Here is a 15,188-nt window from a genome sequence, read left to right on the forward strand (position 1 = left end):
GTTCAATATTTACTACAAGTAAGTTCTGATTTACAGAAAAATTTGAGTTAAATTATTACAAAGAAATGAAAAAAGCAAGCCGTTCTCATTGAAGCACTTAATACTTGTAAATGCAACATATCAGTACTCTAATGAATGATCATATTTGAGACAACAGCGTCTAAACACATTTCACAAGTTTTTATAGTTTTCATAATACCAGAGGTTATAATTATATCCAGACACATTATATAATTAATTCAATTCACTGTACCGGTAACTCATTTTGGAAGCTCGCAATCTGTTTCAACATCTCAATTGCTCATCACACACAGTTTTACCGTTCTCTTGTAAAACATCTCGGAAGCCACATAAAATTCTCTGTCATTTTCATCATAACACCCTTTGCCACATCATTAAGAAACTGTGAGTCACATATTAGTCTTGAAGTATTCTTAAACTGGGATGCATCAGGAATAACTTGTTTTGATCTCACTAGCGGCACACTAAACAAATTTTTCAATCTCTTGTGAAACGTGATGTCAATATACTTCATCCTCTCGGGATTTTACCCACATGGATTCTTCAAAATGCAGCTTCCTCACAAAGGACAGAGCTCTCTGTAGGAATCCATCCCTCACATCTGATTTTAGAAGTCCAGATCTTATTACTTTCAGGATCCTTAGTGAACTTGTTCATTGAAAAGTCCTCCTCCTACTTGCCATCTATGTGTCAAGCCATGGACTTTTCAAACTCACCTCGTAAGTACCTTGAAGTTGTATATCAGTGGTGAGCAGATCTTGAGATACTACCCGTCACACAGAGGAGAGTTAGTGTGGTAGGGGAATGTACTCACCCCTTTCATGTGCAGTGGCGAGCTTAAGAGAAACATAATACAAAGTATGAGCACACATTACCTTTGCCGTGTGTTAAGCATGCTCTCATCAATGTTTTGCAATTAAATTAATTGTACACATTTTATTACATGAAGTTGATATAAAAATAAATGATAATTACCTTAAGATCCATGCTGACTGAGCAATGTCCGAACTTTCATCTAAAGCTACTGAATACACTATGAATCGGGAAATACTAGATTCTAGTTGCTCATCCACCAGGTATGAAATATCTTCTGTTCTCCTCCATATAGTTAGTACGACGAGGCAAAGTAATGTTTTCATATTGTTCATTTTCTTCAGGAGACATAACACTCGCCACACTTATTAAACATGCTTTAACAAATTCCCCGTCACTGAAAGGTTTCAATGATTTTGCGACTTCCCATGCAACTATGTAACTGGCAAGAATTTCCTCTTATTTTGAGTCAAGGCATTCGCCTCCTCTCTATTCTGGTTACTTAATATTTCGGTTTTTAATTTTTCAAGCTGCTCTGTATGTTCCGGCCCTATAAATTGAAATAGAGAGAAATAGAAAAGAAAATATAAAAGATAGAGCAAAATTTTGTTTAAAAATTTGTGAAAACAGAAAAATGATCTAGCTAATATTATTATTATTTTAGCTTATTGTGTAGGTATTAAACTTCAAAATACGGTTATTTACCTGTAATTAAGCTGTGATTCTTATGACACTGTTTATAATGTCTGTGTATATTGCGTTCCTATAATGATTTTGTTGCATTGTAAGCATATCACGTTTTCTCCATGAGCACAACAGAAGAATTTTTCTTCCCAATCTACTTGGAATGGGCGTTTATGAGAATTCAACATCGCAAAAACAATCCGTGACATCGACTAAGAGTCGCTTACAGAGGAGGTGGAAGTTGGTGGGAGGAACGTAACGTCAGAACTTTCCCACTACCGGATGTAATCATGATTACCAGTTCGCCCGTGTCTGTTGTATATTTTCAGATTATAATGTAAAAGAAAAAGTCTATTCCAACTCCTTTGCAATACATTAAGTAGGCTAGATGCTCTGAAATTAAATCTGAAACGACATTTATACTATAAGATCACACCAGTTACATCTCTGGTTTACAGATTTAACATCTGGACCTCGAGAAAATTTAGATGTTTAAAAGTTTGAATATATGGAATAAATTACTTTGAACTACATACAAATTATATTGGATAAAAAGAAGAGGTACTTTAGAAAAGGAACTACGAATATACAGATCTTACAAATTGAACAGCTAAACACCAAATTCAGCAGTAGAGATAGAGATTAAAATGTAGACAGCACATTTTCAAGGCAGCAGGACAATAATTTATATACAGTACAGCCCAAAAAGTAAGATTCAATAATATTACAAATTAAATTAAGTCGGAATGAATGCAAAAGTAGACTCAATACAGGGTCTCTGAAAATGAATGGTTGAATTTTATGAGGTTATTATGAGTTATGTGTTATGTATAATGGATTACAATCATTTTTATTTAATTCAGAAATTCATAAAGATTTCGTTCATGTAGTTTTATTTTCTGTTATTATTTTCGCCAAAATATGTAATTCCAAATTTATCATTCCCTGTTTAATTCAGAGGCTCAAAAATATTGCGTTCATGAATTTTTATTGGTATAGTTATGAGCTGGCTACGGACTGGAAGGTCCGGGGTTCGATCCCAGGTGGTGACAGGATTTTTTCTCGTTGCCAAACTTTCAGAACGGCCCCGAGGTTCACTCAGCCTCCTATAAAATTGAGTACCGGGTCTTTCCCGGGGGTAAAAGGCGGTCAGAGCGTGGTGCCGACCACACCACCTCATTCTAGTGCCGAGGTCATGGAAAGCATGGGGCTCTACCTCCATGCCCCACAAGTGCCTTCATGGCATGTTACGGGGATACCTTTACCTTTTTTATTGTTATAGTTATAATAAAGTCATTGTTAAATTTATGTGCTGAAATAAAAAGGTAAAAAGGTAAAGGTATCCCCGTCACATGCCATGAAGGAATGGAGGTAGAGTCCCATGCTTTCCATGACCTCGGCACTAGAGGTGGTGTGATCGGCACCACGCTATGGCCAACTTTTACCCCCGGGAAAGACCCGGTACTAAATTTTATAGGAGGCTGAGTGAACTTCGGTGCCTTTCTGAAAGTTGGACAACGAGAAAAATCCCGTCACCACTCGGGATCGAATCCCGGACCTTCCAGTCCGTAGCCAGCTGCTCTACCAACTGAGCAACCCGGCCGCCATAAACTGAAATAAGTGCATTGAAAAGTCAGTCAGGATCACAATCATGTTAAACAAACACATTCGAGTTTCTCCTAACGTCAATATTTTGCTGCTATCTAATGCACAACCAGAATTTTTAGCCCCTTTCTTTTGCTGGAACCAGCATCAACCACACTACTTAGTCTATGTGAACATGCTAGCCAGCTGAGGATTTTTTTCTTTTCCCAAATCGAGCAGATGAAAAGCGCTGGATTTCAGATAATCTTTCAATAAGATGGAGCTCCGCCTCACTTTGCAAATCATGTGCAAGAAGAATTGAATCGTCCATTTCCAGAGCGGTGGACTGGCAGAAATGCACCCATCCCGTGGCCCGCAAGAAGACCTGATCTCATCCCATTACACTTCTTCCGATGGGGTTATATCAGAAATAATGTGTATAGTGAATACATTCGAATCTTATCGCCTTCAAGTTTATGGTGCAGATATTGAAACTTACTAATATTGTTCGGAATCTTTTTGATTTACTGAATTAAATAAAGGCACATTCAATCCACTCCACGTAATATATATTTCACAGTAACCTCATGAATCTATTCATTCTCGGAGACCCTCTATTTGTTGCTGCTGCTGCTGCTGATGATGATGATGATGATAATAATAATAATAATAATAATAATAGTAATAATAATAATAAGAACAAGAACAATGACAATAATATCATAAGACTGATATAACAGTAGACTATTGAAGACAAGAGGAAAAAAAAGATAATATGTATCGATGCCATTATGGAACTGTACCTGAAGACAGAAACAATCACGAAGAAAGCTAAAATTTTATATTTAAATGTAAGAATCTGAGTATAGAAATTCAAAGGTTGTGGAAGCTGAAAACAACAGTCATAACTATACTAATTAGTACTCTAGATATTGTGTAAAATAGAATCCTAAAATAAAGTGCAGTATATAGACCACCTAATAATAATAATAATAATAATAATAATAATAATAATAATAATAATAATAATAATAATAATAATCCGTGGCGCTACAGCCCGTGAAGGACCTAGACGGATCAGCCGGCTGCTGGTCTCACTCCACATGCCGAAGTAGAGGTGGACGATCATTCAACCAGAATAGAGGTATCGTGTGGTTAGCACGATAATCCTCCCAGCCGTTATAGCTGGCTTTCGCAACGGATTTCGCTACCTATCTCAAGTGCATCACGATGCTGAGTGGGCGCCGGTCCCATACACTGGCCGAGATTTCATGATAAAGTTTCTTGCCCGTGAGGACTCGAACCAGCGCGCATTCCGTAACGCGAGTCCTAGGCAGGATGCCACGGCGCAGGACATATAGACAGGCTAGTAGGGCTAAAAGAGGTAACAAATTTCCAAAGATCAGTCCTTCTAAAACAGCACTCATATTGAAAAGGGCACTGCGAAGTGCCACAAGACTTAGAGATATGGATTATCTCTGATTAGAGCAATCTCAAGTCTGTCTGAGATTATGGAATATATTAAAATTGATGATAACAGTTACGTAATTGTAATCGATATCACTTTATTAACGTTCTTTATCAATTGCAGGGACTATTTAAGAATTACTATGATACGGAGATAAGGAACAATGGTGAAACTATAGTATCAACGTATGTCAAAGTGTTCTGAAATCATTGCTCTTCAATCATTTTGTCCACTACAGAACTCGGGCGGTCTCTTGTGGAAGGAGAGACTCGGTTTTTTTGTATGAGAAGCTTTCACCCGTCTGCGTCCTTTTGATGCATAAATACTTCTGAATCTGGAAAGTATCATCATTATCAACATCACAGCATGGGCCAGTGTGCCCGTTCCGTTCTTCTAGAATACTTACGTGGTTCTAGACTTGATCTATCTAACGAAGTCTTGGAACCTCCTCCAATTTAAGAGGTGCTCATGAAAAGCGGCCATGGCATTTTAATTCACAGCCATGTGATTATCATGGGAAATAAAATGAGAGATTGTTTTCCGTTCCCTTTATCGTTGCAGTATCATCATCGCTCCACCAAAACTTGAACCACGTCGATAGCCATACCCTACTAGCTGTACAAGTTCACACAACTCCCACGTGCATGATAATGACTGTGCTACTTCTCGTAATTAAACTTATTGATACGTGAGAGGTATTGATTGTTACTGGACCATTAACAATTACATTAGTAAGTTCTTCTTTCTTGACTACAGAAGTTTAAGTGGTCCTTGTTCTAGTCTAAAGTAATGCGTCAAATAACCATGTTAAGGTTTGCTTCGCTGGCATTTGGTTCTTTCTCAATGAATCTTTTTTTTTAAATTTAACACAATTATAAATTTATTCATGAGGAAATGGAAAATATATAGCTTTACCGTTAAATTGTATTATTTGTTACTAAAAAAAGGGATAATTGGCCTTATTAGATTCGGAACAGAGGGTCCAAATAAGACCAGCTCTGAATTTCCAAATTTTAGAAATAAACAGAGTTAATAAACTTTTCAATTGATGAACAAACGATTGAATAAAAATATATTTTATTTATTAAAATAAAGAAAACTCTAAGTCAATGAGAAAATAGTCTTTAAACTATGTATGACATAAAATGTTTCACATTATTAGAGAACTTAATCATTTTTACATTCTGGGTACTCAAAATGTGCAATTTCCTGTTGTTTTGTGATCTCAACATAATATCCATCCACATATCTGCCATAAGTTTCACACAAAATCATACCTCTGATTACGTTCTGCTTACAAATAAAACAGTACCACCTTACATAAATGAAATTAATTAATTAATAATTAAATAAATAATTAAGTAAATATAAATAAAAATAAATAAATACAAATAATTAATGCAAATAATTCAATAAATCATGTGGTCCTAATAAGGACATCGCTTGGCCTTGAACTACTACATACGTTTTGTTTTATTTTCTTACGTAAAACAATCCCAATTTAAATTATATTATAAAACTATTTTGAAATCTTGGAAATAGTTAAAATATACTGTAATGATATACATAGCACACTACATTTTCATGAAATATATAAGACATTTTAAACAAAAACGCACTTACCCCGTGGTAGTATCAACACAACCAGGTTCGCCGTACAGCTTTCTTCCTCTATGAATCCACTATAACTGACAACAAGCGAATGGTTGATATAACAATAATACTTTATTGCCAGAACAAAGATACATATTGATTTCTTTTCATATAAAAACACTCTAGCAGCCCCAGAAAAGTAAGTTACATACTCGTGATCAGAGGCATTCCACATAATGTTAAGACATTTTATTTAAAAAAAAAAAGAGAGAGAAAAAAGGACAAGAAAAACACAGATATCACAATAACTGAACTTTAAATTTTCTCTGTAAACAGCAATTTTTAATTGATTTTTTAAAATAAGGAGCATTAGCAAATTGTATGTTTGGGAATTTAGCTATTACCATGTTATAAAGCCGTAGTTGCTTCTGTGATCATATGCTACAGTTGTGGTACATTTAGGAACTGTCAAGCATATGTTATCTGATCTTCTAGTTTTATATTTATGTAAATATAAAGTAAATATAATTCGGTTTTTATGTACGAAATTCAATAATACATTGTTATAAATTTGATGGAAGTCAAATACTTTAAATTCTGAATACAGCAGCTCTGAAGAATAATCAAGAGGTTTAATAAGGCACATTTTTATTATTCTTTTCTGTAGCAGAGTTATAGGCTATTTATTCTTTCAAACTTATATTATGCTCTTGCATTGATTTTCTTTGTATATTAGCATTTACTGTTTTATTACATTTTCTAATTCATTAAATTCTTGTTATATTGTATTTTCGTGCAAAATAATTATTCAGGCTATAGGAAATATCCCAAACACGAGCTTGTCCAGACGGGTGTGCTCTATGTTTATTCTATTCATTTTGCGTTATAGTATGTAGCAATAAATACATCAAATGCAATACATTCCTTCCAGTGAATGTTTGAGCGTTATGTTTTTCTTCTAATTTGTTCTGGATACTTTCGTTTCTAATCATTTTCCTTATTATGAAATCTCATATTGACCTAAGAAATTTAATTTTTTGGGATTTGTCTTCTGTCACTCTTAAAATTAAAATACTCAAGCTTAGGCTATAACCAAAAAATAATGCCGACATCGACGTAATTCTGTATTTCTAGAATTCTGAAACTTTCTTTTAACTTCTCAGATTCCAAATGTAAAGAAATAGTCTTAATATATTCAACTTCCAAAACTTACGTTTCATTTCTTACAGATCTTTCACCGAGATATTTGCATGTTCTATTAGGCCTAGTGTTATAACGTATTGTCCATTACCACAATTCCGATCAAACTTAGCGAATATTTTTGTAACAAATCTGGTACACATGATAGTTATAATCAGAGAAACTGAAATCATCGATAATCACGAAGAGAATTCTTCCAACCAGTTGATTAAACTTATCTCAACTCGACTCTGTTTCATATCTATGAAAGTGAATATGGAGCAGAGATAAAATCTCAATAGCTGATTACATAAATGCTTGAATGTGAGAAGTTTGAAATCGCCACTTTTGCTTGGATTAATATCGGATTTTATTTGTCAAAGTGGAATCATTGGATGAAGGATCAACATACAGACACAGATTTCATATTTTATAATATACAGAGTGTTAGAAAAATAATATTACAAACTGGAGAATGTACTACATTATATTAGACAGAAATGCACAACAAAGTTCCTCCTTGTTATTTATTTGTTATTCTAAGTATTCATATGATGATGATGATTCATTATGATGTCATGAAAGACAAAAAGATAAGAATGATAACATAAAAAGTAACCAATGACTACCAAATTGTGCTAAAATTTCTTTATCCAGTGAAATGCCTGCATTGACTATGGCTTGATTTGCCATCATCAGTCAAAGATATTTACTTCTAGACAATCTGAGACGTTCAATAAAGATAAGTTACAGTGATAATAGTAATATCGATAATACTTATTATCTATACTAATAATAAATCTGTAACTGAAATTTTTCTGGTAATTTTCGCTTCTCCAAAAATAATTGGTATTAACATGTATAATTAATCATCCTGAGACCGAAAATCGCATTTTTTAAATTTTTGTTTGTATGTCTGTTTGCCTGTCTGGATTTTTGGTATCTTTTCACGCGATAATGGCTGAACGGATTTCTATGAAAATTTGAATTTAAATTAAGTTCGTTCTAACTTAGATTTTAACCTATATGTCATTCAAAATACTTTATTTAAAAGGGGAATTAGAAGGGGGGCCGAATTAAATAAGTCGAAATATATAGCTTATTATCGATTTTCATGAAAAATGTTACATAACAAAAGTTTCTTTAAAAATGATTTCCGATAAGTTTTATTCTATGCAAATTTTTCTACGACTGATATTTAAGGAGACACAAGAGTTTTAAAATAACGTGTTTTATCAGCGCCATCTCAGATAGTAATAGACTAAATGAAATGAAAACAAATGACTCCGTCTATTTAAGGCGGCCTTGCACAAAAAAAGATAATATTATTCATTTAACATGGATATATTTCTATTCTATGATGGGAATATAATATAAATGTTTTTCAGTATTAATATACAGAGAATGTTTGTGTGTTTGTATGAAGTAATCTCAAAAGCTAATTAACCGATTTGGATAATTCCTTCACTATTTGAAATTGTAGTTTCTCTAGATGGATGTAATGCTACATATCTGCAGTGCTCGGGAAAAGTGACATAAGTCAGTTTCCACAAACCTTTTTTGATAATTTATTGACAACTTACACTGGTTTATGTCGATTTGATTTTGTTCTGTATGAATTATTGTAATGGGAGGAATACCTATGTATTTTTTTCCAAGCCAACAGATGTTCCGTAAGTTGTCAATAAATTATCAAAAAAGGTTTGTGGAAACTGACTTGTGTCACTTTTCCCGAGCACTACAGATATGAGGCCTGAGGTAAGATTAAAATAGACTTTTACGCACATAAAACTTGATATTCTGTCGAAATAATTATTGTATAACTTGATTATTTAAACTTTATTTGGTCCACATAAAATACTCTAATTTTATATACTTCAGTTTCTTTTTGTCCACAGACCTTAATAGTATTTTTAAGAGATTTTTTCGTAAAGATGAATGTTTTACTAGACCAAAAATACCTACATATAGAGTGAAAATAAGTATTTACCATTGAGCTCACTGGAACTGAGTTATTTTAATAGATGTCACGATATGGCGTTCCTGCACTCATAATTTACCCATATCCTGTGTTTCTTAAAATAATATTTATGTAGGGTACCTCAATTTTTTATTTGCATAAACAATGATATATAACCGAGTTGGTTCAGACGGTAGAGTTTGAGACACAAATTCGGGAGTTCCCGGGCTCAAACCCCTTGGCCGACCAATCTGACTGAGGTTTTTCATGATTTCTCTTAGTCATAAAGGCAAATATCGGATTTGAAATATACATGCCTGATTCATCACCGCCTCAATCATCAATACCAAAAACATTAATCAAAGTCTATAATCAGTTACGTGAACACAAGCAATCTACAACACACAATAGAAACAGGAACTCAACAAGAGTAAAAACGACCTACTGATATATCCACACATTCTAAACAAGAGACATGATCACAGATGCTAAAGCGTGAATAAAATGAACTTAACAAAGAAAAAAGATGCACAATGTGGCCAACATAACAAATGATCTTCGTACACAATCCACTGTATATTGACATTAATTTGGAGTGATTTATTAAAGGATGCATTCAAGACTAAGTTATAAAAATGTTGAACGAATTATCCTTGCACCAAAAACGGATATTACCTGAACCAAATGACTCTATATTAATTATTTGCATGTAATAACAACTAAGGAACATGTTAAAGGAATTATCATTGCACCAAAGGAGTGGTGTCTAAACAAAAATGATCGCATTTAAATTATTTAAATACAATTTCAATTAAGTAACATATTAAACGACTTATCCTTCTATCATACACGAATGTTCCCTGAACCAAATGTCCTATTTTAATTACGTAATTACTTTATATTTATTTCTAACAAGTGCAGCAGAGCACATGGGTATGGATAGTTATAAATAATAATAGTAACAATAACAACAACAACAATAATAATAATAATAATAATAATAATAATAATAATAATAATAATATAAAATCTCAAGAAATAAGATTGTATGGAAACTAAAAGAAGTCACAGTTTACTTTCTAAAACAGGTTTCACACCTGACCCCTACTGAACAACTCTCCCGTGAGAACAAATTTGATTGCGACTACGTTTCTGCACTTGATTAATACCGTATATATTTTAATTCCAAATGTAATCTGTGAATAAGTATTAATAATAATAATAATAATAATAATAATAATAATAATAATAGTTACTCATTTATGGTTTTTAAGGAACCCGGAGGTCCATTGTCGCCCTCACATAAGCCCGCCATCGGTCCCTATCCTGTGCAAGATTAATCTAGTCTCTATCTTCATATCCCACCTCCCTCAAATCCATTTTAATATTATCCTCCCATCTACGTCTCGGCCTCCCTAAAGGTCTTATTCCCCTCGGCCTCCCAACTAACACTCTATATGCATTTCCGGATTCGCCCATACTTGCTACATGCCCTGCCCATCTCAAACGTCTGGATTTAATGTTCCAAATTATGTCAGATGAAGAATAAAATGCATGGAGTTCTGCGTTATGTAACTTTCTCCATTCTCCTGTAACTTCATCTCTCTTAGTCCCAAATATTTTTCTAAGAACCTTATTCTGAAACACTCTTAAACTGTGTTTGTCTCTCAGTTCAGAGTCCAAGTTTCACAACCATACAGAGAAACCGGTAATATTATTGTTTTATAAATTCAAACTTTCAGCTTTTTTGAGAGAATACTGGAAGATAAAAGCTTCTCAACAGAATAATAACAGGCATTTCCCATATTTATTTTATTCTACGTTTAATTTCCTTCGGAGTATCATTTATATTTTGATATTGTTGCTCCAAGACATTTTAATTTTGCACCTCATCAAAGTATGAATTTCCTATTTTTATATTTCCATTTCGTATAATATTCTGGTCACGAGACATAATCGTATACTTTGCCTTTTCGGAATTTACTTCCAAACTTATCTCTTTACTCCCTTCAAGTAAAATTCCTATGTTTTCCCTAATAGTCTGTGGATTTTGACCTAACATAGTCACATGCGTAAACAAGGAGCTTTCCTAATGGCATATTCTAGAGCAAAGTTAAAAAGTAAAGGTGATAGTGCATCTCCTTGCTTTAGCCCGCAGTGAATTGGAAAAGTGTCTGACAGAAACTGGTCTATACGGACTCTGCTGTACGTTTCACTGAGACACATTTTAATTAATCGAACTAGTTTCTTGGGAATACCAAATACAATAAGAATATTTATAAACTTTCTCTCTTAACCGTCATAAGCGTTTTTGAAATCTATGAATAACTGATGTACTGTATGTACCCTTAGACTCCATTTTTTCCCCAATAGGCCTATCTGTCGAATACAAAAAATCTGATCATTGGTCGATCTATTACGCCTAAAGCCGCACTGATCTCCAATAATTTCATCTACACATGGATTTAATCTTCTCAAAAGAATATTGGACAAAATTTTGTACGACGTCAACAAAAGTCATATTTCTCGAAAGTTACTAAAGTTAATCTTTTTCCCTTTTTTAAAGATAGGTACAATTATGGACTCCTTCCATTGTTCTGGTACAATTTCCTTTTCCCAAATAGTAAGTACAGTACAAGCTTATACGTTTCGCTAGATAATACGATTCCACCCTCTTGTATTAATTCTGCTGGAATTTGATTGATACTTGGAGATTTGTAGGCTAATGTCAGATTCTCTATCGCAATTTCGACTTCAGAGAGTGTGGTTTCGGGTATAAATAGGCAGCAGTTTGTATTTGAATCTTATCTCGATAATTTCCATTTGGCCTATGTACATTTAGTAGTTACCCAAAACAGTTTGTCCATCTGTTCAGGATTGAATTAGAATCTGCAAGCAAGTCATCATTCTCATCCTTGACCACGTTTACCCTTGCCTGATATCTATTCTTAAATTCCTTTATGCGTTTATATAAATCTCTTTTATTCTTACTATTTTTTCTACCTCATTGAGTTTTTCCTTCAAGTAATGTCTCTTTTTATTTCTAAGTGTACGACTTGCTTCCCGTCTTTCATTGAAACAAATATTTTTATTTACCTCAACTGGATCCTGTAAGAATTCAATATTCTATATCTAGCTAGTTCTTTTGTTACTAATGTTACCCCTCCTATTCTAATAATAATAATAATAATAATAATAATAATAATAATAATAATAATAATAATAATAATAATAATGATAATAATAATAATAATAATAACAATAATGTTTTATTTTCGCTGGCAGAGTTAAGGCCATAAGGCCTTCTCTTCCACTCAACCAGCCTTAATCAATACAATACATAAATTTAAATTACAAATATTTACACTACACTTAAAAGGTTCTCCAGCAATATTCTTCACTACACATTTATTTAAATTTAGATAAATCTATAAGGTAAAGTAGTAACTTAATATATGAGCTAATTTAATTCAATGAATTATAATTAATTTAATATTTGAGATAGCTAGTAAAATGATGAAAATTAATTTAATATAAGCTTACTAGGACTATGTTACAGGGAGAATATATATATTTCTATTTCTATAATGAGAATATTAATGTAATTGCCATTAGAGGTTTTGTAAATCCATTTAGAAAAATTAATGATAATAATAATAATAATAATAATAATAATAATAATAATAATAATAATAATAATAATAAGAATGGACAGATGTTAGTTTCATTATAAGTAACAAATATTAATCAGCAATTCATCTGTTAAGTAAGAATTTATGCAATTTTGACCTAAATGAAGTTATTGTCCAACAACCCCTTATATCACTCGGAAGCGAGTTCCAATTTCTAGCAACTGAAACTGTATAGGATGAAGAATATAAAGATGTCTTGTGGTAGGGTATAATGAGTAAATTGTTATGATGAGATCTTGTACTTAGCTGATGATATGCGGATAAATTTTGGAAACGAGAAGCCAAATAGATTGGGGTAGCGGTGCGCAGAATTTAATTTTGTTTACCTATAGAACGATTTTTTTTAATTATTGTTCGTTACTTTCCGATCCACTCTCGTATAATTAATATACAGCGGTACTTCTATATCAGACGTAAGATCAAAAAAACCTTCCTAATTTAGGAGTCTGATTTCCATAACAATCATTTCTGCTCATGAAATCTTTGAGGGAACTCCATGACACATCTATTTTTCTTTGTAGATTTATAGCTAGATATTTTCTGCTCCCTCACCATTTTGGCGTCTGCAATAAGTTGATTGCACCATATTTCCTGTATTTAATTCTCTCTTTTCCTATGTTAGACCTAAAATCAAGGTAGGGTACGTAATTTCGTGATAGGCACTAAATTAATAAAAAAATAGATAGAATAGAAGTACGATTTATGGGTAATAATTTTCTTCAAATAAGCTTTTCTGGCAAAGGTATAGAAACCTTGCTATGAGCCGAAATACTGAGGCTTGTTCGGCCGCCATCACTTTCACGAGAAGAAAGCTAAGAAATCGCATCCATTTCCTAAGCTTTAATTGACGCCATTAACATCAATAATATAATCTAAATATTATGTACAGTTAGAGGAACTCAAGCACTACAGTATAGTACAAGTATGGACTTCTTACTTTAAATACGTGCACAGTAATCACTGCAACACTACAAACAGTTCAAAAACTACCGAAATTCTTAAGAAAGTGCGCAACTTTCTGTCATGGCCAGCACAAACAAACTAAGATGGAATCAATCATGTTTCGCCATCCGTGAAACAATGCAGTATTACTAGCAGTCGCCTAGAACTATGTTCTACAGTAGGGATGTTCTTGAAAGCTTTTGCAAAAATTATCACGAATATACCTATATCACGAAAATACTTTTCCTTACCCTATATTTTAATTCCAAACATATTCTGCGAATACAAAATAAAAGCCTAATTATAGTCTACTTATTCAATAAGGAATAGAAACAATCGCTAGAGCACAATCAGCTGAAGTTTTTACTCAGGATGGTCCGTTTATATGAGATATTGTGATGAACAAAGTGGCTGTGAGAGTAAGATTTTCACCATCTCCACAAATTCCAGACAGAAATTACAAATAATACTGTACAGTTTTATATTTCTTAGACAATGGATCCAGAGGCTCCCAGCAAAGATGTCGATGCCTTCGAGCCGCTCACAGAGGAGCCCCGAGGCAAGAGTATTCCAGAGGGGAAGAAACTCACCCAGTATCTGGCCGCCATCTTCGGTAAATAGATTCCGAAATTAACTCTTCTATTAGAGATAGATTTATGATACGCATATACCCTTTCCATTTATTTCGAAAGCTGGTGCGAAAAGAAATCTTGAATATAATGAAACCTATTGGCCTATTCTACTCGCCCTCACGGTAAACCGAATAACTGTGCATACGCGAAGAGGTACCTCTTGCGACAATACTGCACTGTTTGTCATTTACGAAGACTTATGTGACTGCAATCGTGAGTAATCTCTTTTATCTAGCTTTTAGTCAATAAGTTATACAGTATGAGCTGAAATAAGTAGTCCCAGAAACAAAAAATAAATGGCCCGACTCTTGATGTTTCCTTACAGAGCAAGATTCACACCCAATGATTTAACCGTTCCCTATCACTTTTCCTAATGCGTTTTTCATTATCATTAAAATTCGTAATATATTATTTTCCTAAATCCATTTTCCTAGTTGTAAATTTCATTAAATATAAAATTACTAAATTTAAAATTCATAATGCAGAATCCTAATTCATTTTTCCTAAATTTATTATTTTCTAATGAAAATACAATTTAGTTGTAAATGTTAATGTTGTGACCTATTGTTCGCAGAAAGTCTAGTTTTCTGCCTTCAGCTTGATAATTTTCGTACTGTAGA

At 33.2% G+C, this 15,188-nt stretch overlaps 1 protein-coding gene across 2 annotated transcripts in view; it reads left to right on the forward strand.

Moving 5' to 3' along the window:
* Window positions 1-15,188, forward strand: part of LOC138705190 (facilitated trehalose transporter Tret1-like) — a 48,612-nt gene that overhangs the window by 3,478 nt on the left and 29,946 nt on the right. Inside the window, exon 2 of one of the 2 annotated variants that reach the window (XM_069833929.1) lies at window positions 14,429-14,549. The exons of the other annotated variant lie outside the window; for it this stretch is intronic. Coding sequence (XP_069690030.1) covers window positions 14,432-14,549 — 118 coding nt within the window. The 5' untranslated portion in view covers window positions 14,429-14,431. The remainder of the gene's footprint in view (window positions 1-14,428; window positions 14,550-15,188) is intronic. 2 annotated transcript variants of the gene reach the window in all.

Source organism: Periplaneta americana, chromosome 8 (assembly GCF_040183065.1).
Source record: "Periplaneta americana isolate PAMFEO1 chromosome 8, P.americana_PAMFEO1_priV1, whole genome shotgun sequence".
NCBI classification, from domain to species: Eukaryota; Metazoa; Arthropoda; class Insecta; order Blattodea; family Blattidae; genus Periplaneta; species Periplaneta americana.